The sequence below is a fragment of the Eulemur rufifrons genome, chromosome 29, assembly GCF_041146395.1.
Source record: "Eulemur rufifrons isolate Redbay chromosome 29, OSU_ERuf_1, whole genome shotgun sequence".
Classification (NCBI taxonomy): domain Eukaryota; kingdom Metazoa; phylum Chordata; class Mammalia; order Primates; family Lemuridae; genus Eulemur; species Eulemur rufifrons.
Genome location: NC_091011.1, coordinates 54,396,167 through 54,423,720, shown reverse-complemented (window position 1 = coordinate 54,423,720; position 27,554 = coordinate 54,396,167). Strand labels below are relative to the sequence as shown.

Below are 27,554 nucleotides of genomic sequence, written 5' to 3'. Positions count from 1 at the left end.
AATAATCAGATCATTATTTTAACAGTATTCTGCCATTTGGAGAGGACACATGTATTTCTTCCCCAACCTCAGCAGGTTAGTGTCAGTTTCTATGTTTTTTCCACATCTTGTACCTACTTCTATTGTTACCCTCAATATACTTTATTTTAATTTATTCATTTATATAATTGTCTCCATTGCTATTCTGACATTTCATATACATACTATGTATCTTTTCTGAATGGAAAAACGAAATCAGAGACAGACTGAAAGACATTTTACATTCACAGTACATATGTTTGCTGAATGAATGAATGCAATCAGAGCAGACTAGAAGTTGCGAGACTAGTTAAGAAAACAGGAATTCAAAACAGCAATTTATTTTACATTTTTATGTTAAATGTAATTTTTAGAACATATTGTCATAATGAAAAAATGTGATTGCTGAGAATCAGTTCTTCCTATCAATGGAGTACTTGTATTCATTTTTTTCACAGTTCATTAATGCAAACTAAGCACTATAAAATATGGAGAGATTTTATTCACTTTTGTTCTCCCAAAATACTTAAGGTGATACTGATACAGGTATATTTTTCATAAATAGGCAAGTCTTACAAAGTGATTTTCTTCCATAAACATTGGCTCTTGTCAATAAACACATAAATTAGTTTCATTCTTTCAGTTTCATTGAAAGAAACTTTTTTAACCTCTTGACACAAAAACATGTGGCTCTTGGCCATCTTTTGTCCTATTGAGATGCAAATTGCAAATGACAGGAATGAAAAATGTTGAACTGCCACCTGTAGAACCCCACAAATATACATTTAAATGGTATAATTCCTATTAAATGATATGTATTTATTGTATCAACTGAAAATAAGATTTAAGACTTAGATGCCAAATATTCTGTAGGTTTGCTATATTATGTAGGTAATTTAATTTTTGAAAAATAGTGAAGTGATTTTGGCTTACTAAATGTCAATAGTATACCTAGGAACAAATTAATGAACGTATTGAGATCATTTTCACTGAGCTAAAATTTAACATATATACTGTATTGATATATATATCTATTTATATCTACATCTCTATCTATCTATGTATGATCATCATCTATCTAAAAATATAACTACTCAACACCTCCCCTGTTTCCACCTCAGTCGTTATAGCCATATATCACTCTTGGGTTATTTCTACAGCTTCCTAACTAATCTTGCTTCTATTTTTTTACCCCTTTCAAACTATTCTTAATACAGCATAAGAGTAATCCTATTTCACCATCATTCGGCATGTGTCAGGTCAAAGGTCATTCATCTCACACTAGTGGAAGTTAAACTTTTTACAATGGCCTACAAGATTCAACCCCCATTACTCCCGACTGGAAGTTTTGCCATCCTCCGTCCCATGTGCTCTCTCGGTTCCAGCCACACTGGCCTCCTTTCTGTCTCACTGTCTTGCTGCTCTTGCTCAGGACTTTTACCTTTGTCATTCCTCTGCCTCTACCACAGACAACACCTAGATCATTCCTTCCTCTCCTTGATGGCATTATTGGGTTTTTGCCTTCTTGGCGAGGCCTTCTTGGATAATCCATCTCAAATTGCAATCCCACTCTCCTCCATGCCACACACTCTCCTTGCTATATTTTTCTCCTTAGCATTTATCACCATTTAATATGTAGTATGTATAAATAGCTTTGTTATTTTTGGTCCTAGTTATTGGAACCTAAGGCCAATGCTTTCTTCATTAAAGTCCCTACTGGGCCAAAAAGAGAGATTGCTTCATATAGTTATGTACTAAAAAAAATTGTGAAAAAGATGATTGGATCAATGACAGCATTCAGCAAACTCAAGTCCTGGGGCCTATAGTGACTAGGTTCTTGGGACTGCGGCCCAGAGTGAAGAGAGAATGAATAGAGAGTAAAAGAAAAGTACCCTACGAGAAAACAAAGGCAATCTTACTTTCTTCCACCACTCTCAGTGAAACTTAATATGTATATTTTAACATTTTTAATCTAAGTTTCTCAAGTACTAAAGTAAAAACCTGCATTCCTGTAGAATAATTTTTCTGCTTCAGCACTGATCACAGTATCGAGAATGTATTAGTACTCCACAACTATGTTGAACTATAAGAAAAGTAATAAATGTGATATATGAAAGCCTTGGAATATCTGTATAGTTTCTGGACAGTATCTTACCCTCAAGAGCTTATAGACTGCTCTTAGAAACTACCTGAAGTTACCTGGAATTCTTTGGGGTGGTAGGGAGGTCAATCTGTAAGCTCAACTTAGCCATGGTACAGGTTTTAATACAGGCAAAATTGACGAATGTATTCTGTATTGCTCTATTTCTGTATTTCTTTTAATGAAACTAAAAGAACACATATATCACAATTAACAAAACCAAACATCATTAAAGAAAAGAGTTTTTTCCCCTTGAAAGTATACTTCACCTAGTTTTACAGATTTATTTATACTTTTGTAAAATGTTTTAGACCCTAATCAAACTTTTCCTCCACAATGGATATCTTGTACCTACTGTCACCTTTCTAGGTTGTAGGCATCTTGAAAGTAAGAAAGAACCATATCATTCTATGTCATTTTAAAATATACCTACAAGGTAGTATTTTTTTGGTCCATTTGTATTCCTCATTATTTCCAGTATTCCTAATATTCTTACTTCTACTCTACTCCTCATAAGAACCATCTCTCTGAACTTCCTGTTTGTTACCTATATCCACCTTTTCAGTATATTACTACTTCATAACAGTAGGTTTTTATAATTCTGCAGTAAGTACCCCAAAGTCCTCTACAAATAAAAAACAACAATTCATGCAGGGATGAATACATGTTTTGTAAGGCCTGAAGCTTACATAATTTGAAGAAAAAATATAAAATTATGAATAAAAAATTGAATACAAATGAATATTTGTTAAAAAGGGAAAAGAAACCATAATAAATTACAAATGTTAAAAAGCTGACAAATGTCACAAACATCATATAATTTTAGGCCCTTCTTGGAGCCTTGTAAGGGTCTGTAAGGCAGGGAGAAGTCCCTCAGAAACTTAAATTTCTTTAGTCATGGTTGATTCACTTTTGGTCTCACTTATCCCTTCATCTCCTGTAGTTAATCTCACATTCTTAATTATAGTATTTGGATTTCCGTCTTAAATAACACACTCAGCTTATGATTGCTCATATACTACTGCCTCATCTTCTACTTCTGAACCTTTGACTACATGTTTCTTTAGGTTCAATCTCCCATCACATCTCTTCAGAAGGTAAATTATCTCTTGAGTCCCTTATGTTCAGTGCTAATGACTCATTGAGTTTCTATGATTTGATGAAGGTCACTCTGGTAGTTGATGAGAAAAATTGGCCCAGACACTGAGTCATCTGACTCCTATGCCATGATTCTGTTCATTAACAAGATGTGTTTTCAGTGACCAAGAAAATTATATGAATATGTATTTCTATAAATTTTAATCAGAACACAAGGTTTACTTATTAACAGATTGTTGCTAAGAAGAAACATTTAGAAGCCTTTTAAAAAAAGATCAGCAAAAACTATGATTTTACAGTTGGGAGGTGATATATTTACATGGAAATTGGCTTAATCACTTCAGGAATTATAATTTATTTTATTTATGCAGGCTTGGTATTTAAAATAATATATATTATTATATCAGATAACTCTAGGAGTTAAATGTTCTTTTTTTTTTTTTTTTGAGACTTTGTTGCCCTGGCTAGAGTGAGTGCCATGGCGTCAGCCTAGCTCACAGCAACCTCAAACTCCTGGGCTTAAGCGATCCTACTGCCTCAGCCTCCCAAGTAGCTGGGACTACAGGCATGCGCCACCACGCCTGGCTAATTTTTTCTATATGTATTTTAGTTGGCCAGATAATTTCTTTCTATTTTTAGTAGAGACGGGGTCTCGCTCTTGCTCAGGCTGGTCTCAAACTCCTGCCCTCGAGTGATCCACCTGCCTCGGCCTCCCAGAGTGCTAGGATTATAGGCATGAGCCACCGCACCCGGCCCTAAATGTTCTCTTACAGTCTGAAATTTATAAAGTTAATTGTCATTCAGGAAAATAATTTTATTTATCCTTAACAAAATAGCTCCTACAGCTAGTCTATTGCTTTAGAGTTATAAAAGACATCAGTTCCTTTCATCATCATCATCACCTTCATCACTGAGATCTAACTCATCACTGTTAGATATAAAAACCTCTTAATTGTACAGATGAGATAAAAAGGAGACACAGAAAATATAAGTAAATTGCCTAAAGTCATGAAGACAGCATTAATTCAGAGTCTTCTAATTTCAAGTTTGATGATTTATCCATCAGGAATATTATATGTTCTTGTAATTCAGAGCTCAGATCTGATCATGGTCAATGTTCTAAGCATGGACAGATATGGGGGATATAGAATTCAAATTTAGCATCACAAATATTCTCCTTACCATCCAAGATTTCTAAAGTTGAAAGTAAGCACAGTTTTTTTCACTACTTACAATGTTCCACGCCCAGCATTATATGTTTCTGATATATTATTTCTAAATCTGATAACACAGTTTTGCCAAACCATTAGCCCAGTTTTTCATCTCAGAACACTCTGGTACCAAAAGTTAAAAAACAAACAAACAAAAAAAACAACAACAACAAAAAAAACATAGCCAAGCAGCTAAACACCAGAGCTGGATTTAAATCCCAATCTAACTCTAAAAACATGCTCTTTATTAAAAATTGGAGATAATAAAGCATTGTCTGGTTGAAGATTGGTATGGAAATTAAAAACAATTCAGCATTCTTGCTTCCAAAATATCCACTGCAAGTTCACAAAAAGTGCAGCCAATTCTAAGGCATATTGGTTACACAAATCCAGGAATTTAACTATAGAAACAATTGTTCATCTAGAAGGCATATCACTGAACACACACAAATATTTTGAGGTATGTCACCCTTTGTGATAAAAGCTATCGAGTTAGGATTTGGCTAATTATACTGTGTAAAATTTAGTTATCTTGATGTCTCTATCAGGCACATTATGAATCAAACATCATTCTCCTCTGATAAATTTCAAAATAAATGGATAAAAGAAAGAAATATATGTCTTCGTCCTGGCAACATAGCTAATCACTAATATCCTGATGTAGTAACTGTGATACCATGCATCCTAAAAATAATATATTACAACCTACCAGTCCAGATACCAACAATTGGTATTTTTCTTTCCAGAAGATACTTTTCTAAATGTTTTTTAGAAAATATTTGTATCAACATGAAATATGATCTTGTGTCATGTGTACCTAACACACCAGCTTTAGGGAATTTTGAGAAATCTCATGCTAATGACCAATCCGTACCTGATAATCCCCCTGGAACAAGAACAAGGTAGCTCACTCATCTGTGTGCTGTGTTTCTTGATCTCCAACCTTGATCACTGCCATGCCATCTGTAACATATGCCAAAAAAGCATAAGCAGAAATAGAGACTTTCTTGCCTAGGAACATTCTCCCTTATGTTACACTGGAGTGTCGAGTGTGTCCTCTAATAATGCTACTGGAATTAGCTCTTCTACCATAAACTTCTTCATGACAGTGAATTCCAGAGGCCAATTTCTAAAATCAAAACCACCACTCCAAAAACAGCTAACTTGACCCTCACTTCAATCACAGATTCTCAACAATAAATCCAACAGCATTTTCTTGCCAGAAATCCTGTCAGTTCATCTTTAAGAAGAGGAACTAGCTAGCTGGACCAATGTCAATCATCTAGTCTGAAACAACTAAAAAACTAAGAATTTAAAAATATCTGTGAATTAGAATTCATGCCACAGGCACATTTCTTCACAGAATAGCCTGTGGACAAACAATGATCTTTCTCTCATTTTCTTACAGGTCTAATGCCCTGGGCGATGCTAACTCGCCATATAGCTCTGGCTAAATCCACAAGCAAACATTGGATATCATTGGTTTCAGCTTTGTACTCTCCCATGCTGTGTTCCCACTGATTCATTAAAAAGATTCCTGAATCTACCTTCAGACTTTAATGCTACATTCCTATCTTTAGCTCCAAACAGCTTTCCAAAAATTTTCCAAACAAATTTGATTTAATTAGCAAGTACAATAATATAGATACAATTATCTTCAAAAGATTTTTATTAAATTAACTTAGAGTTGGACAATTTATCAATATAGACAATTGTGGGTTCACTGCATAAAAGATATTTAGTTTTTATAAATTCATTATTCTCTTATGAAGATTGTTGAAGTTTCAAAAGTATCAGGATAGTAATATATTTCAAAATTATAATGTAATAACACACAAAACTAGGGAAAAAATGAATTTGGAGAACTAGCTCAAGAAATCCAGTGATTAAATAAAGCTTAGAACCAATGATATGCACATAAAGGATTAGATTTAGCCCATAATATTTCCCTCACAGAATTTTATTTGATTTATATCTTCTACTCTGCCTTTTCTGGACATAAAACATTGTTATAAGTAATATGAAACATAAATAGTTAATAAGTTTAACAATTGCTACATGTAAGTTTTTTTTAAATGTCCTAACTTAGTTCATTGTATTTGTAGGGATCATCCCTGAGCAAGAATTGGCTTGAGCTCAGAGTCAGCGAAGCTGGACGTGCTTCTTGGGTACAAAGGTCAATGGGTCCAGAACCACTCCTTGAGGCCAGAAGTCAATGGGTCCGGACATGGCCCATTGACTGCTGAATGCTTCTTGGAGCTAAAGGTCAATGGCCTATTGAAATAGACAAACTGTTTCCTATGGCAAATAGCCAAGGTGTGTCTCATTGTCCTGCACAAGGGTAATGAGGTCCAAAGGTTAAGATGCAAACATTTGCCTTCCCTTGAGCAATTTCCATAAGAAATGGAACATGCCGCCTCAGGACTCTAAAGATAGTCACGTACCAGGAAGTAGCTGCTGGACAAAAGGAGTATAAAAATAAAGCGACTGGTGTGTTTTCGGCACTGCAGTCTTTACCGTCTTCAAGTGTGTCTGCGTGTTTATTTCTGTATGTGTCTGTATGTATGTTTATGTGTTCATCCCCCGTTCTGTAATCGGGCCGCAACAGTATTGATTCAGAATACAATGACGAAATCTCTGAGTAGAACAAAAGCTTTCCACTGTGAACTTATTGAAGACTCAACTGGATATGATTATATATATAAAAAAATTATTGTTTTTTCCACATTAATCTGTCCTTTTAATGTAATCACTATCTAATTTCAACAGAGTGTCATGAAAATTGATAAGTTGATTCTAGATTTTATATGCAAGATCAAAGGGTCAAGACTTATTCCAAGATCACTTTGAAGAACAGCAAAATGATAGGGCCACCTATCATATGTCAGGACTCAATATAAAGATATCATAATTAACACCATGTGATAGTGGTGTAGGGATAGACAAATAGTCCAGTAGGTATAAACAAATAGACCAGAACACAGAACTCAGGAAAGATCCAGATATGTATTTTAAAAAATATGACAGATTGTACATAGTAAATCAGTGGGAGTAATATACTATTCAAAAAAACGGCATAGCAATAGTGAAGAATCTGAAAAAGAAATCAAGAAAATGATCCCATTTATAATAGCTACAAAATATAAAATACCTAGGAATAAATTTAATTAAGGAAAGGAACGCTCTCTATCATGAAAACTATAAAATACTGATGAAAAAATTGAAGACACAAAAAATTGAAAGACATTCCATGTTTATGAATCAAAACAATTAATATCACTAAAATGTCCACATTATCCAAAGTGATCTACAAATTCAATGCAATTCCTATCAAAATACCAATGACATTCTTCACAGAAATAGAAAAAATAATCCTAAAATTTGTGTGGAACCACAAAAGACCCCAAATAGACAAAGCAATCCTGAGCAAAAAGAACCAAGCAGGAGGTATCATACTACCCGGCTTCAAAATATACTATAAAGCTATTGTAAACAAAATAGCATGGTACTGGCATAAAAATAGACACATAGACCATGGAAAAGAATAGAGAACCACAAATGAATATATGCATTTATAGCCAATGCATTTTCGACAAAAGCACCAAGAATATACATTGGTCTTCAATAAGTGATGCTGGAAAAACTGGATATCCATATGCTGAAAAATAAAATTAGTCCCCTTTCTCTCAGTATATACAAAAATCAACTAAAAATGGATTAAAGACATAGATGTAAGACCTGAAACAATGAAACTACTGGAACATTGAGGAAATGCTTCGGGATATTGGTAGGGGCAAAACTTTTTTTGAGTTAAGACCTCAAAAGTACATGCAACAAAAGCAAAAACTGACAAACAGGATTACATCAAACTAAAAAGCTAAGCAAACATAAACAAAATGAAGAGACAACCTACAGAATGGGAGAAAATATTTGCAAATTGTCCATCTGACAAGGGATTAATAACCAGAATATATAAGAAACAACTCAATAACAAAAAACCAAATAATCTGATTTAAAAAATGAACAGTAGATCTGAATAGACATTTCTGAAAACATAAAAATGGCCAACAGGTAGATGAAAAAATTCTCAGCATCACTAATTATCAGGGAAATGCAAATTAAAATCACAATGAGATATCACTTCATACCTGTTAGAATAGTGTTTATTAAAAAGAAAATTACAGATGCTGGCAAGGATGTGAAAACAGGGAATACGCATTCACTGTTAGTGGGAACGTAAATGAATACAGCCCCTATGAAAAACTGTATGGAGATTCTGCAAAAACTAAAAATAGAACTACCATCTAATACAAAAATCCCACTGCTGGATATGTAACCAAAAAAAAAAAAAAAGGAAATAAGTATATCATAGATATCTGCACTCCCACAACAACCAAGATATGGAATCAAGCTAGGTGTCCATCAACAGAAGAATGGACTAAAAATGTTTTATACATACACAATAAAATATTATTCAACAACAAAAAAGAACGAAATCGTGTCATTTGCAGCAACATGGATAGAACTGAAAGTTGTTATGTTAAGTAAAATAAGCCAGGCACAGAAAGGTAAATATCATATGCTGTCATTCATGTGTGGGAGCTATAATAAAATAATTGATCTTATGGAGGTAGTGAGTAGAATGGTGGTTACCAGAGACTGGGAAGCATAGGATGGAGGGGAAATGAAGAGAAGTTGGTTAATAGCTACAAAAATGCAGTTAGATAGAAGGAATAAGTTCTAGTGTTTGATAGCATAGTAGGGTGATTATGGTTAACAATAATTTATTGTATATCTCAAAATAGCTAGAAGAGAAGATTTGGAATGTTCCCCATATTAAAAAATGATAAATGTTTGAGGTGATGGGTATTTCAATTACCCTAAATTAATCAATATACATTGTTTAGATCTATCAATATAGCATCTGCTCTGTAACTATGTACAATTATGCTATATCCATTAAAAAAAGGAATGACCCAAAAGCTGTAAGCCACTTGGGAGCTGAGCCACTCTAGAGATGGGTCAGGGCCTCTAGTTGAAAAAACAGAACAAAAGTCTCATTAAAGCTCCTGAGTATAAAGCTTAAAAGAATGGAGCACAGGAAATTGATTATCCATATTGAGTAAGAAAACAAAACTAAAATAAAAGATTTCTACTTCAGACCACAGATATATTAAAAACAACTTAATTCTTTGACTATAAGGACATTACTGAAATGTAAGATTTTATAGTTTTTAGGTAAAAAATAAAGAATAATATATTTAAGACTTCAGGACCTGGGGAATTTCCTAAACATGATAAAACATTTACATAAGTTAATAGAAACAAAATAACAAATTTCAACTTTTGTTAAAAAAAGAGAGAGACATAAACTAAAAGTACAAATCACATACTGGGAGAAGGTATTTATAGCCTACATACTTGAAAAAAGATTATATGTAGAATATATAAAGATTCCCTAAAAATATCATTAAAAATGCACAAACAATCCAATTAAAGAATAGGCAAAAAGAGCAGGCAAAACACAGATGAGAATAACACAAGAGCTAATAAGATTAATAAAATATGATCATACTCAATACTATTGAAGGGAAAGTAAAAGAAAACAACAATGGTAAGTAATTTCACATTGGATTTGAAAAAGGAAATGTAGAGAACGAGGATCAAGTATGCACAGAAACAAGAACACTAATTTGACACTGATGAATATAAAGAGTATGACACTTTGGACAGCAATTTGGGAAAATTAACTAGTTGAAGAAGAAACGAGACATTCTCCTACATTATTTAACAAGATTGATAATCAATATAACCCAGAAATTTAACTTGTATTGTGGAAGAAACTCCTGCACATGTGCATGAAAAGACTACATCAAAAAAGTAATTATAGCACTGTTTGAAATAGTAAAAATAAAACAATATAAAACCATAAATGTCCTAAATAACCAGTAAATGTTTAACTTAAACTGTAGTAGAGACATACAATAATAGAATTGTACCCAGGGGTTAAAATAAATGAGGTAGAGCTACATGTGCCTTTGGACAAATCTCAAAAACTTAATGTGAATTTTTAAAATAGTGGCACAAAGACATATATAGTAAGATATTTATATAAAGTTTTGCAGACAAGAAAATGAATCTTACATCGTTATGATACATACATAACATTGTAAAGAAAAAGAAGCAAAAGTGTAACCCCAAATTAAGTCTGGTATTTTATTCTGGGGTAGTAACAGAGGTTTGTGAATGGAGAAGTAACTGCAAGAGGCTTTACCTGACTTATAGCTTTCAAAAATTTCTTTCAAAAATATGAAACAATTATGGCAAAATTTTATGACTTAAAGCAGTATGGTGGGTAAGCGGTTGTTTGCCATATTATTCTTTAAAGTTTTTTTTGCACACTGGAACATTCATAATGAAAAGTATAGGTCAGTGCCTGCTTAAGAGTTAAATTGCACACATAAACCATGAACACCGAGAAGCATCCCCACCCTGCCCCCACCCCCAAGCCCAGACACCACCAGCCCCCTTCCACTCTCATTAGAGTCAGAGAAGGAATCACAGAGGATATTGAGATGTTGCCCTGGGCATCTTAATAGGTGAGATGAGGAAAAAGTAGGAATATGTTGTGTGAGTCTTTTAAGGTAATTTTTCCTGATTGGGGAGGGAATACCAGACGAAGGAAAATCATGTCCACTTTTAATGCATTTTAAATATCAAAGCCTGACTTCCTTTGGTTACTGTGTAAAGGAGAAATTCAACTGTTGAGTTGTTTCAGTAAAAATTTACAAGCTTGAGAGCAAAACACACTCACCATTAACTGCAAATGAATCACAAATACATGTGTCAGGCAGCAAACACTTCCACATAGTACTTGCTATTTCGAGTTGAGATTTTAATTTCTAATTTAAAGCTCCTCTATTTTGTGCCCTCACCCTCTCTCAACCACAGAGTAAAAGTAAACACAATGTTTTGGACCTTCTAGGCTGGAAAAGAACTGGCAGAGAAAAATCTCCTTTTCACACTCAGCCACTGAACAGGAAGATGGTATTGTATTTTCTAGTTTGGAGGGGCTCTGTCAGTAACAATCCTGTCCTCCCACCCCAGAGATCTGAATTTAAATTCAAAGCAAGTAACACTGAAGAAAAAACACCTAGAGTGAATTTATGTAAATTTATGAGCAGTTAAGCTCAACGTTGTGAAAACGTGTGCCCAGAGGAAAGCTTCCATTTTGTACATTATTTTGAATCAAAAGTGATATTACTAAATATTGATGCTGTCTTAAATGTACACGGTTCTTTAGAACTAGTAGAGTATAACTACATGTATCGTATTTGTGACCCTGTGAGGAGTGATATGTTAATAAGTATCCAACTTTTGTAATTGAACATGAATTTTTATCACTCATTTCTTCTTACATTGCTTAAACCTTTGCTTTATTAAGCACTGTGCTAGACACTGAGTATGCAGAAAAAATCCTCATTATGCTAAGGGACACAATAGCTGTGTGCACAGAGTAGTATGGAACACATGAAAGAACTGAACCTCATCTTTTTTTTATTGTACTTGAACCTTTTTATGATGGATTATTTTTTTTTCGATATATTTTATTTTATTTTTTTGTTTTTCAGCTCATTATGGGGGTACAAAAGTTCAGGATATATACATTGTCCATGCCTCCCCATCCCCCCGAGTCTGAGCTTCAATTGTGTCCATTCCCTAGAAAGTGCACATCACACTCATCATGTAGTGAATTTCATCTTTATCAGGTTAAAAAGTGTCTGCTTTCATGAGGTAACGACAATTTTACTACGAATTTTCCAAATTTGGAGAACTGTGATCTGAGAAGAATATATAAAGAAAGTTATTTTGGAAGAATAAGTAAATTCAAAACTTCCTAAAATTGTGATGGTATTGAGTAAGTTTCACCAAGTAAAATAGTCTAGAGAAGATAAAGTTTATTATAGAGGAAGCATCTAATTTTTTGAGTCCATTAGTTAAGGTGTTAATTTCACTAAACTTAGTATTGATATTATTAATATAACATGAAAAATATTTATAACCATTTAAATATTTAAAATGAAAGTACCGACTTATATATATATATACATTCAAAGTTCATATAGTCTAGTGTACTTTAAGATGCTCAAATTAACTGAAAAAGAAATATCAATGGGAAAGACCAAAATGAGAGAAAATATACACCATTTAAAACTTCAACACTGCTAAACATTTTACAGCCCCAACACCATTGCTCTAAAAGTTGTTAAAATTTTAATCCTAAAACAAATAGCAAGAAATAGCACTTCAGAAACTTTGATTTGTGGTTAAATTCCCCAGATCTTTTGTCTTCATTTTTTTTTTTTGAATAGAACAAAGACTAATCTTATGCAATTAAGAGGAAGAACAGTGGACAGCAAAAGATCATTCTCTGCCCAGTATTTGTTCAAGAATGTTTAGTAAATGTTACTGGGAAATACATTTTAAGATTTTGGAAGATTAGGATCCCTCAAGTACCTGATTCCCTGAGTTCTTTCAGAAAATCATTGTAGGTTGTTTTCAAACTGAAAGATTGGTTCAGGAAATTTTGATTTATAGAACAATCTAACAGCATTTTTTATTTTAGGAGATGGCACACTTTAATATTATTAATAGGAGTGTTTTAAAGCCAATTCTTTGGGTATTACCTAATCATTGTACAAAGATAATTACTGCTAACTCTCAGCATTCTGAAACACAATGTTCTCCTACATCATTTAACAAGATAGGCCAACTTGTTCAGAAAGACTTTTCAAAAAAAAGGTTCAATAAAAATCTTTTTTTTTCCCCAAACAAATAACCAGAGAAGTCCTCAGAAAACATACTGTCATGTTTTTTCCATTTAATATTGGTTTTATAAGTGAGTACTTTCAGAACAGCACTTGGCTTATGACCATCAGAAAATCCACGATTGGTTGGTGTGTTTTAAATGAATAAATCCAGAGAACAGAAAGCTAGAGGAAATTTGAAAACACTTCTGTTTTCCCAAAGTCAACATAATCAGACTCTATGCCATAGCGTGTTGCAAAAGTGTTAAAATTTCAGACCCTGGTAAGTCTGAAAAACTTGTTATATGTTAATTAGCCTGATTTGATCAGTCCGTGATGTGTACATGTATTAAAACATCACACCGTAACCCATATACACAATTATTATTTGCCAATTAAAAGTAATTATAAAAAATTAATGCTATACCAAAATATTTTTTAAAAAGCCTATTATAGGAGAATTGAACAAACTCAGAAAAAGCAGTAGACCCCGTCAAACTTTTCTGAACAGAAGCTCTTTTCAGTTTGGAATAGAAAAAAGTACAGTCTAAGGATTCTATTGTCAACCAAGTTGTCATTCATGTTTCAACTCAACTAGAAGACAATGTTGAACCTGTAAGGGCACAGACTATAAACTTTTGGATTCAGAAATACAGAAAGCAAAGATATACCTGGAAGAGATCATCAATTCCTAAGGCTACCTGGAATTCATTAAATAGGTGGAGAAATTCAATTACATAAACACATACGCTATCTATTTATTCAAATATGTATAATTTTTCCCTAAGAAAAAAATTAATTTCAAGTATGGAATATTAATCACCTTTATTTTATTCAATAAATAAATTTAAAAAATCAATAATTATGAAAAAATTTTTTAAAAATTAAAAGTAAACAAAACCTCCTGTGGTATACAATTGGGATTATTATAGTGAGGCCCCACTTCAGGTATAAAAATTAGGGTTGTATCTCAAACAATCTACTGTTTTGGTATTTTTGGATAATCTATTAGGGGTTGAGGCTGAAGGGCCTAAGCTCTTGGGATAGCATGCATAAATTAAACATATAACTATAGAAGAAATCCAAACATACACATATACACTCAAACATATATAATATAAAGTACCAAAGTATACCACTATATTTTTGAATTAACAAGGTGAATGGATACCCATTCAAATTAGTGGCCTTCAAGCTAGTTAATATTTATACATAAACAGAATAAACCTTTATCATTCTATCTTGACAGCACTGTATTTAAATATAGCCTATATGGGTAGGAGAAAGGATATGATTTGCCACACATTATTCTCCAGAATATTTAATATTCAAAAATAGTATTTAAGTACTGACAGTCAAGACAGCATCATGAATCTAGCAGAAATACTAAAAATTGGTTTATTAAAGACCTTTGTTCTAAGAATAAATAAAGCAAAGCTGGAAATCATAGATAAATTGTAAGTGTAGGTTATGCAAGAACTGGACTTCAGTCAGAGGACCCATGCTCATAGAAAAGCCTGACTTGGCACCTTGGCCAAATGTTGAGAGAACAAATGAATAAAATAATAAAAAAACCTTAAATAATATGCATGTAGTTTTTAATGATTTCTCACTTAAACCAATTAGATAAACTGCAAAACTACTAGTTCCTAAATAAGTCTTAGAGCTTGTAAAATCACAACTGTAATTTTGTTTACTTTTGTTTTCTCTCTTGAATGAGCTTGTAACATATCTATTTTTATAAAAAATAAACTCATGAACTTAAAAAAGGCTACCTAGGCTACCAAGTGCAAAGAACACATCATCATAGTATACTTACTGATATTGGCTTTAAAATCATCCTGATCTGTGGCATGTGCTGATTTCCATGGTGTTAATCCAAAGAAGGGTACGACATTTTATGTATAAATTATTCAAATATCTTTGCCAAATGATATCAGGCACAGTTATTATTGTAAATTTTATTTTAAAATAAAAACAGCATCTTCAATTTTTTTCTGGAATATAGTATATGGAAGTGATCCTTTCATTCCCATCCTTAAAATGGGTCTCAATTCATGTATCCTAACTAGACTGCAACACCAAAAGTTTAGCAGTGGGCATGAAAGGATTATATTCATAGAAAATTCAGACTGACCAAGTGCTTTGCTCAGAAATGTCATTTATTGATTCATATAGTCTTTTCTTTCAGTTAGCTATCTGGCTAGCTATATATTTGGTGATGTGCTGGTAAACTGGAATTCTGAAAGCCAGCAAGCAAACAAACAAAGGTTTGCTTGATAATATTTTCCTATTTCCAAATTGCAAATGCTCCTATCATGGCCAATTCAAGCTATCATCATGATGTGATCAAATCTAAAGCTGAGAAGAGATGTGTACGGCATATCTTAATGATACAGACCGACCTTACTCCAGTATAAATACTGTGGTGAATAAATACTGCCTCCAGTTTGTGTTTATTCTAATAGTCTCTCAAAAATGTCCGAAGACTTTTTTAGTAGGTTTCAATATATTTCATTTAAGAAAATCACAGTGAATCATTTTTAACAAAATTACAAGTTTTAAGCAACAACAGACAAACTGTTACTAAACTATGAAATGACAAAAAACCACATTTTCCAAATAAGTATTTTATTTAGAGTAAAAATAAAAAGGTTGCATCTACTTTATGATGTTCATTATAAATAACATCTTCAAAAGTTTGAAAACTATATTTATGTTAGAGAGTTTGGGGTATGCAAGTGTCCATATCATCTGATTGAAAATTGAAAATTATCATTACGTATTTTGAGAACCTAGCTGTAATATTTTACTGAAAAAAATGATTAAATATGTATTTTATGGCCCATTAGCTACATCTGTAAAGTTTATTACTTTAAAATGCTTATGATGTAGTGAGGTGATTAGTCTCTAAAAACAGACTGTATCTAGTACAGGGGTTGGCAAACTTTCTGCAAAGGGTAAAAGAATAAATATTTCAGGTGTTGCAGACCATACAGTCTTTGTCATGAATATAGTTCTCCTATTGTCGCAGAACTTGATATGTAAATTAATGATCATGGCTGTGTTCCAATAAAACATTGTTTACACAAATGGGCAGCAGATGGATTCAGCCATAGTTTGCTGACCCAACCTTAGTGTGTAATGAATTATCTTCTGAATTTTTTGTAGCTCTAATTTTAATATAATTTTTCTTGGTATTTATGAATCATTAATCCAGATAACTAAAGTGTTTTTTTTAATAAAATTGCCCCAGTCAGTAAAAAATTTTGATTAAGTGTTTCTTAAACAAGATATTCCAGTAGCTAGCCAACGGCCAAAAGGACAATGCAATTGAAAATAAAATGAATGTATTTGTGGACATACCTATTTTTTTTTACAATACTATAGTAAAATTTCACAATTAACTATAAGGAGAGAGGTTTACTTAGACAGTAAAGGATGAGAAAATTTGCATATTCAATTAAAATATGTTGAATACGAGTATATTCATTTTACTTGACTTTAAAATTCCTTACTCTTACCTTCCATCAGTTTCCCTGTCTGTTCTGCACTTCCCCCAGGAAGAATCTTGGCAATATAGGCTCCAATTTCTCCACCATGTCCAGGAATTTCTTTACCACCCACAATTCTAATTCCTAATCCGTTACCTATATTGAAAGATTAGCAAATTATTAGTAATAATTTAAGAAGGGATAATAGTTATAGCAAGTTATAGGGTGCATAAAAAGAGGATCTGGTACCCAGAAGCTACATATAACATTACTATTAGAAATAGACACCAACCACAAAAATACATCATTCTGATTTTAATAATAGTTGATATAAAATTTTCTGAGATCTTGGCAGACTCTACAATGATTAACCTGATATTAAAAACAATTTTTATAATTCAGCCATATTCAATCACATACTAAGGCCTTAGAAATTTTGGCCAGATATTTTGTCAAAATTTTATAAAAGGATGTTCCCAGAGCAGATAATTCACTGTGGAATTAAGGAATATTTTACTTACAGAAACTCGATAATAGCTATCATAAATGGAGAATGCATAAGCCAAATGTACAAATGATTGCAATGATAAAGTGAAAACAAGATCATAACCTGTAGGTTCTTATTCATTTTTCAGCTTTAACTCATTAACTAATATTGTTTGTATATTAACATGGCACTTACTACAAGGCACAATACAATTATTCTCGACTGATGAACAACTTTGTAAGCTGTGCCTTATTCCACAGTACAGACTTTTCTGTAATTAGCCATATGGATAAATGATAGAGAATAATTATTATGAGAAGCCTAATTGAGATAAATATGAATAGTTTTAGTTTGTGCGTTCTTTTAAACAGCTAAAAATTAGCACATGTACACAGCACTGAGGATATTAAAACATGGAAAAGATAGAGAAGAAGTACCTATGCTTTTCATCATTGACTGAAATGTTGTTATGTGGTGCATGACTATACTTCAGTGCATAGTGGTTTTAAGACCTTGGCTTTGATGATTTTGAAAGGTAAGAAACACATACTAATAATGACAAATAATGAAATACTTTTATAGCTCTTTTAAAGCAATGTTTCTCAACGGAGAGTAACTTTGCCCTTCAGGGGATATTTATCAGTGTCTAGAGACATTTCTGGTTGCCAATCTTTCTAATTTTTATGATTTAAAAATTCTAGATTGTGTTATAGTCCCACTATTGACATTTTGGGCTACAAAATTCTTTATGGTAGGAAGACATCCTATGCGTTATAGGATTTTTAGCAGCATCCCTGGCCTCTACTCACTAGACACCAGGGTGCTAGTAGCCTCCCTCTGAGGGACAGATGCTAAAAATTCTACAACACACAAGACATCTTCCTACAATAAAGAATTTTCTAGCCCAAAATGTCAATAGTGCCAAGGTTGAGAAACCCTGTTTTAACGAAAGCAATGTATTTCTTTTTTTTTTTTTTTTTTTGAGACAGAGTCTCTGTTACCCAGGCTAGAGTGCCATGGCATCAGCCTAGCTCGCAGCAACCTCCAACTGCTGGGCTCAAGCCTCCCAAGTAGCTGGGACTACAGGCACGCACCACCATGCCTGGCTAATTTTTTCTGTATATTTTTAGTTGTCCAGCTAATTTCTTTGTATTTTTTCAATAGAGACAGGGTCTCGCTCTTTCTCAGGCTGGTCTCGAACACCTGAGCTCAAACAATCCACCCGCCTTGGCCTCCCAGAGTGCTAGGATATAGGCGTGAGCCACTGCTCCCGGCCAAAGCAATGTATTTTAATTATTTTACATCTAATGGGACTATAGCACAATCTAGAATTTTTAAATCATAAAATTTAGAAATTTCTGACTGAAATTGTTATAAAAATAAAACAAGGAAATCCTTTTGCAGAATTCCTTCTATAGAAACCACTAGGTTACAAAAATGAGGACACATCCTATGTAACACTGATATTTTAGACACATATTTTGGGCTTTCAATCTGTCTGAATACCTTTTAAAATACTCTTTTCCCAACAAGTGCATATATAGTACTTAGAATTCACAAACAGACTTAAAATTGTTATATCTTATAGAAGTAGGCTAAAAATGTAGTTGTGAGACTTCAAAATCTATTAATTAAATTGAGTTCACAAGGTAGAGAGACATGTGAACCAATAGTTACCACAGAGAACGTAAGTGCTTTACAAAAAAAAGCAAAGTCAAATTTATAGTAATTTCTCATCATATAAGCACAGGTGTGGTTAAAGAAGTCTTACAGGGAATTTTAGAATGCAGAAAATCTTTAATATAAGTTGGAATATTTATAGAAAAGAGTTCAATGATACAAGTAGTAAAACCATTTAGAAAAAGCATTACATCTAACGCAGGAATTACAATTTAAATGCACTGGTCTTTTTAAGTCTCTATGTATATTATAAGTATTTGACAAATATGGTTATTATGTAGTCACTTTTAAAATAAGGTACAACATAAAACAAACATGAGCATACTAAAAAAAAAACCTTTTACATTTGCATTTAAATTTGCAGTTTAAATCTAATTTTATGTTTGTTGATATTATCACATTAAAAATGCTGGTCTTTTAGAGTATCACAAAGAATGTTTTATTTTCAACATTAAAATAATAAATTATTATGAAGTTATAATTAGAGCATTAAGTTTAGATAGAATGAAAATACTTGTGTAATATCAATATTATCATATGCTATATCTAAGCACCAAAGAAAATAAAATATGTGTTAGTGAATATCCTGTATTTTATGAATAACAGTTTTTACATCAATTTTGTGGCCAGGCACAGTGGCTCACGCCTGTAATCCAAGCACTTTGGAAGGGCAAGGTGGGAGGATCGGTTCAGGTCAGGAGTTCACGACTAGCCTGAGCAACATAGTGAGATCCCATCTATACAAAATATTAAAAAATTATCTGGGCATGGTGGCTCCTGTCTCTAGTCCCAGCTACTCGAGGCTGAGGCAGGAGGATCAATTGAACCCTGGAGTTTGAGGCTATGGTGAGCTATGATCATGCCACTGGACTCTGGCCTGGGTGACAGTGAGATCATGTCCCCAAAACATTTTTTATTGTTTATTTTTCATAATAAAGTTATCACAGAATGAAAATATATTGGATAGTTTAGTCATGTCATTAGTTGGGCTAAAAAAGAAGACAGATTATCTATACAAATATTAATGATTATGAAGTACCAAGGATAATGGAAAAGTCCCCAAAGAACAGTTCAATTAAATTTATTTTTATGTAGTTTACACATTAATTATACTCTTAAGGCTGTGAAAATTTATTTTTATATTCTTTCATCTACTTATATCTATGTTATAAATTATCCATGTAAATATTTAGGAAAATAAGCCAAATTATATTAAAAATTCATAGTAATTTCCCTTTTCTGTCCTATCAAATGCTATAATTTATTCATTAATAATGCTCAAACATAAAGACCTAAGTAATTTTTCACTTTTCTTTATCTTTACTAATTTTTGCTCATTAAAAGAAAAACATTTCTACAAACACAACAGTGCATATTAATCACCTTAATAACAATCTATAATTGACAGTTACCAGCAATATCAAAATTAAAACACAACACTCGGCCGGGCGCGGTGGCTCACGCCTGTCATCCTAGCACTCTGGGAGGCCGAGGTGGGCGGATCGTTTGAGCTCAGGAGTTCGAGACCAGCCTGAGCAAGAGCGAGACCCCATCTCTACTAAAAATAGAAAGAAATTATATGGACAGCTAAAAATATATATAGAAAAAATTAGCCGGGCATGGTGGTGCATGCCTGTAGTCCCAGCTACTCGGGAGGCTGAGGCAGTAGGATCGCTTAAGCCCAGGAGTTTGAGGTTGCTGTGAGCTAAACTGACGCCACGGCACTCACTCTAGCCCGGGCAACAGAGCGAGACTCTGTCTCAAAAAAAAAAAAAAAAAAAAAAAAACACAACACTCATGCCAGGTCTAATCTGCCTCCAAGCCTGAGCATTCAGATTATAAACTCAGCTATTCCCATTAACTTTTTCTTACCCAGCCAATTGCTCCAGGCATGAAAATTGCTGTTTAGCACTTTTTTTCTAGTTTTAAATATATATCTTTTATGTCCATGAAAGATTTAAAGAGAACATTTTATCTCATATTTAATATTTCCATGAATGTCTGTTCACACTTGTCTCTTCTAATCTAATGTGTATAATATTAAGATTAAAAATGTTATGTGTGATTCAAAGACTGTATAAAACCCTATCCATACTCACACCATACTGCATCAGATGAATCCAAGTTGGCCTGCCATGTGACTGAGATGGCCATTGGCATGGGAAATGTGACAAGTAAAAAATACACATCAAATTACATTGGTAATTTGGCTTTGTGGAAAGACACTTTCCAAATGACAGATAATGCATATGTTGTCAAAGTAATTTTACTTGAAGTACATAGAATTTCCTTTTCCTGATATATTTCAGAAATAATTTCCACCAAGAAAATTTTCCAGGACTGACACATTCATAAATGCATGGCTTCATTCATACAATGACATAAAATTTTTCTTTTTTCTTCATTTTAGCTTATATAAGATAATTACAAAATTAGAAGCATGAGGACTAAATCTAAAGAGTTTGCCTCTTACTTCATAAAAGACAATTAAAAATAAGTTTATTCCATTTAGCAGTACTTAGTTAGGGTCTAAACCAAAATGATTGATATGAAATTAGATGTTATAAAATTAGAAAATCAGGTCCGTTTATAGGTCTGGCCTTAATAATAAATTTTTTAGATACTAATCTCATTGATGGCAGACCAGGCCGAGGGGTGGGGTCATTCACTATGTGTATCAAAGAAAATTGTTTTATTGGGAGATACTGATATAATCCTATAATGATGCTGGAAATAAAACAGCTTAAACTTAATGTAAAGCTATAATATACTTTACTAAATAAATGTCAGTTTTCCTTACATAAAATATAAGTAGGAAGAAAAATACTATTCTAATTCCAAATTGACTATGAAGTGTTCTCTTTTGTATTTCTTGACATAATATGGGATTGTGGGGGACATACTCTATCACATTCACTAATGAGCCATTTTCTGTGTAATCCCCACCCTTTGAGTGCAGGCAGAACTTGTGACTTGCTTCTAATCAATAGGATCTGGCAAAGGTGATGGACAGCCACTACCATGATTCCTTTACATTACATAAGACTCCATCTCAGCAGACTAGAATGAGAGACCCTCCTGCTGCCTTCAAGAAGAAAGATGCCATGCGTCAGAGGGCCTGGGAGAGGGCCTCATGGTGAGGAACCGAGTGGCTCCTGGCTGACAGTCAGTAATAAAACAAGGAATGTAGTTCCACAACTGCAAGAAAGTGAGTTCTACCAACAATTGCATGAGCTTGGAAGAGGACTCCCAAGCTCCAGAAAGAAATATAGCCCAGCTAATGCACAGATTACAGCCCTGTGAGATCAGGACCGGGGGACCCCATTATGGCATGCCTGCACACTTCATCCATGAAAACTATGAGACACTGAATGTGTGCTCTTTTAAGCTACTAATTTGTTTTGCAGTAATAGAAAACTAATACAAGAATGAAAGTTATAGTCACAGTTTTCTGTGCACACAGTATATATGGACATTAATTTGGTAGCAAAGTTTGCAAGACATTTGTGCTTAGTAGTTATAACAGTAACTGAACAGCGATAGATAAGAATAGTAGGAATGCAAGGAAAAAGGGAATGTGAAAGAATAACATTTTGTCCATGATAAACAAAGAGAAAGAGTTCAGTTGTGTAATGCTGGGGTTCTGGGATAATGTGTGTAGCAAGTACATGGTATCTAGGCAGCACTAAATATATACTGGAATGAATAATAACTGGATGAATACAAAAAAGCCTATTTTTTCTCTAAGTGGGGCTAATGCATCAATGATAATGATGTTAAAAATATGTATATTATGTTCTATTTTAGAAAATGCCTCTAAAGTACCTTATCTTGTTGGATCTGAAAATAATAGAACAGACCAATAAAAAAAAAAAAAAAGAAAAAGAAAAAAAAACCCAAACCCTGTATTGTACATGTGAGGAATACGAGGCTTTGAGAGGTTAAGCACTCCAGGCAGTGCAGCTAACACAGGGGAAGCCAGAGTGAAGTCCACACCTTTACTCCAAATGAGTGATTTTGTGGTGCATCTCCCATCTGGGTTACGCCAGTGCACCTGCTTTGGAATCAGTAGGCACTGGTTTGAGAGCAGCACACTCTCTACTGCCTCCTACCTTTTTCAGTTACAGAGAGGAAAGTGATGGGAGAGGTTGCATCCAGATCATTAAAAGGAGAAACTACCAAGATATGAAAAAAGGTGTTGGGAGCCAGCTTGTCTCAGTCAAACTTAGGAGAGGAAATGTTTTTTGGCTTAGATGGCCCACAAGCTATACTGTACAGTTTAATCTGTAACTGCAACTGATTAGTTGGGAAAGATAAATGTTTTTTAATCAGCATAATTTCTGTCTTTTTATTGCTGCATAAATTTTTATGCATGTTTATATCTATCGAACATTAAAAAGACACAATTTTAAATTTTTTAATACTACAGCTTTAGCATTATAATACAAATATGAATTGCATATATCTGTTAAGTGATAAGTAATTAAATTAATATTTATAAATCTTATATCTTGGTATGCATATCTATAGAGAATAAGGTACATACATACCTGGTACCAATGAATATGATAATAACCACTATTTTTGGGGGGGGTTTGAGACACTAATTTAGAGAGAAAAGTTCTAAATTTGCTGAGTCACTTTAGGGATATAAATAAAATCCTGATGTCCAGAGTATTTTTACACTACAGGCTGAGCATGTTCTCATCAAAATCAATTTGCTTTTAGTGAAGGAGGTATTCAACATAGTTCAACATTTCTGCTTCCCTATATATATCAGGGTTTTTTTTTTTTTTTTACTAAAGAGTTATTTAGTACAGTTATTTTTGGTTATTTTTATTACTGTATTAAAAATTATTACTACTATCTAGAATGGACAATGTGTTATATGGAGTTAGATAACTGGGTTAAAATATTCATTCAACCATAAAAAAGAATAAAATCCTGTCTTTGCAACAACATGGATGGAACTGAAGGATGTTATGTTAAGTGAAATAACCAGGCACAGAAAGAAAAACTTCACATATTCTCACTTATATGTGAAAGCTAAAAAATTAAAAAAAATTAAAAAAAATCAAATTCATGAAATTATGCTTTAAACAAAAAGTGAGCTGTTTTTATTTATTGTTATCCAATTTTCTATTATGTCAAATTTACTGATCTTTTATTTGTCAAAACATCTCAAAATATATATGACTTTGAATAGATGGACTCTGATTTTTGTACCTTCTGCCAATATATTATTTTATATTTAATATATTATTTGATTTTTTTCAATCTCTTAAGTATCATCTAACATTTCTAGAGTTTTTCCTACATGTCTGACACTATTTTGTAGCTTTCTGGCATCATTTTTTTTAACCATCTCTACAACATTTTGAGTTAGGTACTATCCATAGCATCTTTAAGACAAAAGAGCTAAGACTGAGGAGAGTTAGAAACTTGCCATAGGGTGTCCGGTATATGAAAAAGCTAAAAGTAGAACCCATTGCTTTTTCTTGACCCCCACATCTTTCTTTCTACCTCCACTCATGGTTCCAATTGTCAAGAAAATATTCTAGAAAATCATTATAGACCCTTATTCCTTTAATTGAATCCTATTTCATCTGGCCTATTTATTTCTCCATGGAGAATTCATATACATTTTACATTTATGCCTTACATTTTCACGTTAATATTACCATTTATCCTCCTTTCCTACAGGTTAAATATCTTGAGTGTCTTCACCTTCTCCTCACAGAATCTATTATTCATTCATTTAATTTTATTTTATTAAGAGTGCTTGGAAAAATGTGTCAAACCACCTCTAGCTAGAAGCAAACCCTGTAATGTCACTTACTTAGCAGGAACACAATATACAAGCAATATTTATCCTGACAGATGTCAGGAGAAGTGGTAACATTTCTGTGGAACTGGTTCTGACGATAAAAATACCTTTGTTACTGAGGAAGTCAGTCCAAGTTTTCACCAAAATTTAACAGGAAGAAATTGTGATTTCAGAAGAGATTAAACCTGAACCTTATTTTATTTCCATAATTTTATATTTAATTTATTCCTAAAAATAATGCTTACAATGAAAACTTGAATCATATGTAAATTGTACTGTTAAAATAATAAAAGAGAAAAAGGCATCTTATATGGGCAGGAAGAAACTTAGGTATCAAGGCCCACTTTGTAGGATTTGTTCAGTTCCACAGAAGTTCCAGTAGTTAGGATGGAAGGCACCTAACTGTGCTTGAGGTGACAGTTACACCATCTCTTGGTCTTCCATGAGAAGCAGAAGAGATGGCATAATTGTTTTAATGCTTTCTGTTTGAGAGCTGGCTGATCCAAAAAAAATTTAGTTTTCTCATGAAATGTTAATGTAAATGATGTTGGAGAAATGTTAAGTGGATATGAGCTATGATTTATCTAAATCACATGGCGTAGCTCACTATATTTTTGCTCCAGTTCCTCTTTATTTGCCATACCATCTTTGAGAACAGCAGTACAGTCTCAAAGGTGATCGAGCTTTTTTTTTTTTTAAACCGTGTAGCCTTTTCATTACAGTTAAGCTTCTGTTTAGAATTCCACTTTGAAGCAAACAAAACAATTTTTTAAAAGACCTCATAAAGGAAGCTCTATTTTCTACTACAACAAAAATAACATACTGTATATTCACACTAAAACGTGTTTGCAAATATTAAAATACTGGGAAAAATCTAATGGAAAAACAAAACGTAGACTCTACAAACGATGGAATATATTTAGCAATCAAAAGGGGCAAACCACTGATACATGCTACAACACAAACTAACCTAAAAAATGCTCATAAAGTGAAAGAAGCCAAATGGAAAGATTCCATTTATATGGGATGCTTAGAAAAGGCAAAGTAAATGAGTAGTTGTTGTGGGGCAAGGGCATCTGGAAGCAGAGATTGAGAAGCAGGCCCCAGGGAATTTTTTGTAGTGTTGGAAATTTCTAAAACAAGATTCTAGTGATGGTTGTAGAATTCTATAATTTTATTAAAATCACTGAATTGTATGCTAACAATGGATATTTATGATTGTACCTCAATAAAGCTGTTAAAATAATAATGATAATCATCATAATAATAAAGAGTTACCCACATATGGTATTGCTACCAACTAGGATCCAATAAGATCTGTTATAATTTGTCTCCTGTTTTTGAAAACTCATAAAGACAGTGACTAATGCAGAATAGAAAATGAGCCACTATTTCCTAAGAAGACACTGCTATCTTTTGAAACTAAACAACATTTATAATGTTCTTCACTATTATAATTGCTAATTAGGCTTTCTAGCTTTGCAGATGTAGCCAGTCCATTATGAAACTGTACATAGCAAATGCCTTTTTTAAAATCAGAAGAATTTCTTTGGCTTGTTTCAAACAGCTGTGTTTCTGGAACCATAAGATGGAGTTCTAAATTTAAGAAAAAAAAAAGGAAGACATTTTTTGCACATTACATTTGTTTTTTACTTTTTCTGTTCATTTCTCTTTAAGAGAAGAGGAAATAACATTTGTTGAGTATATAGTAAGTACAAGACTTTGTGTTAGGTCCACTTGAAATTATGTGAGATAAATGGAGTTTGTCTTATTTTACAGATGAACAGATTTACTCTCAAAATTTAAATAAGTGTTCAGGCTGAATTCCAATGCAGGTCTTAATGATACCAAAACTCATTACCGATTCTCCCCACTCTACTGCCTTATGCTTTGTTGAAGGAAGACTTTCAAAACCATTGTATAGTTGTTGATAAATGTCTATAACTATATCTTTGCAGTTAAAAGTTAAAAGATCAATTTCAAAAAAAAAAAAAAATTATGGACCATTTTATAGAAGATTGTATATATATATTTTAACTTTATATATATACACACACATATATATATATATATGCTGCCTTTGTGAAACAAGATAAAGATATTACTAAGGAGATAGCGAAGAATAAAATATAGTATGCCTCCTCTTTCAGAGTGGAAAATGGTCATTACTGAATTTTCATTTTGGTTCCATAAGATAGTAGAAATACTGTGTCCCTCTTATAATATTTTATAAAACATGTACATGATAAATACACACAATGTTATCTGTCAATTAAAAATATGTACTCAATTAAAAACATTAACATATACATGACATTTATAGATAAGAAATAACAATAAATCCTAATATCATGAAATAATTCAGTCAATCAAACTACGCTTTTGGTTGGGCAGCAAATGACATGGGGACTAGCCAGGTGGGTAAGTGCTCTCTGCCAGTATTTCCCTGCCACTGGTTTAGAACTTCTAGATATTGTTTGTCAAATATTGCCATTTCTGGCTTCCAGCCTTGTATATACATATATGTAAATCAATTTAAAGTACTGAAAACTCATTTAAAAACAATACAGATTATTTCAAAACATTTAATTTAGTATGGGATCATTGTTCCTAAAGACATATGTTAAATAAATTCAATAGTACAGGGTAAATATGACAAGGAAACTATTTTTACTATTATTTTTGGTAGCTATCAAAAGAAAAAGAGGCATGCAGATAGATGATATAGTACATTGCTAGCAAATTTGTTGTTCAAAACAATAATCCTCTTTTCTCATTCTGTAAAAACTATA

At 32.8% G+C, this 27,554-nt stretch overlaps 1 protein-coding gene across 1 annotated transcript in view; it reads right to left on the bottom strand.

The window, feature by feature from the left end:
• Nucleotides 1-27,554, bottom strand: part of PCLO (piccolo presynaptic cytomatrix protein) — a 360,664-nt gene that overhangs the window by 93,883 nt on the left and 239,227 nt on the right. The window contains exon 10 of the mRNA XM_069462070.1: nt 16,799-16,924. Coding sequence (XP_069318171.1) covers nt 16,799-16,924 — 126 coding nt within the window. The remainder of the gene's footprint in view (nt 1-16,798; nt 16,925-27,554) is intronic.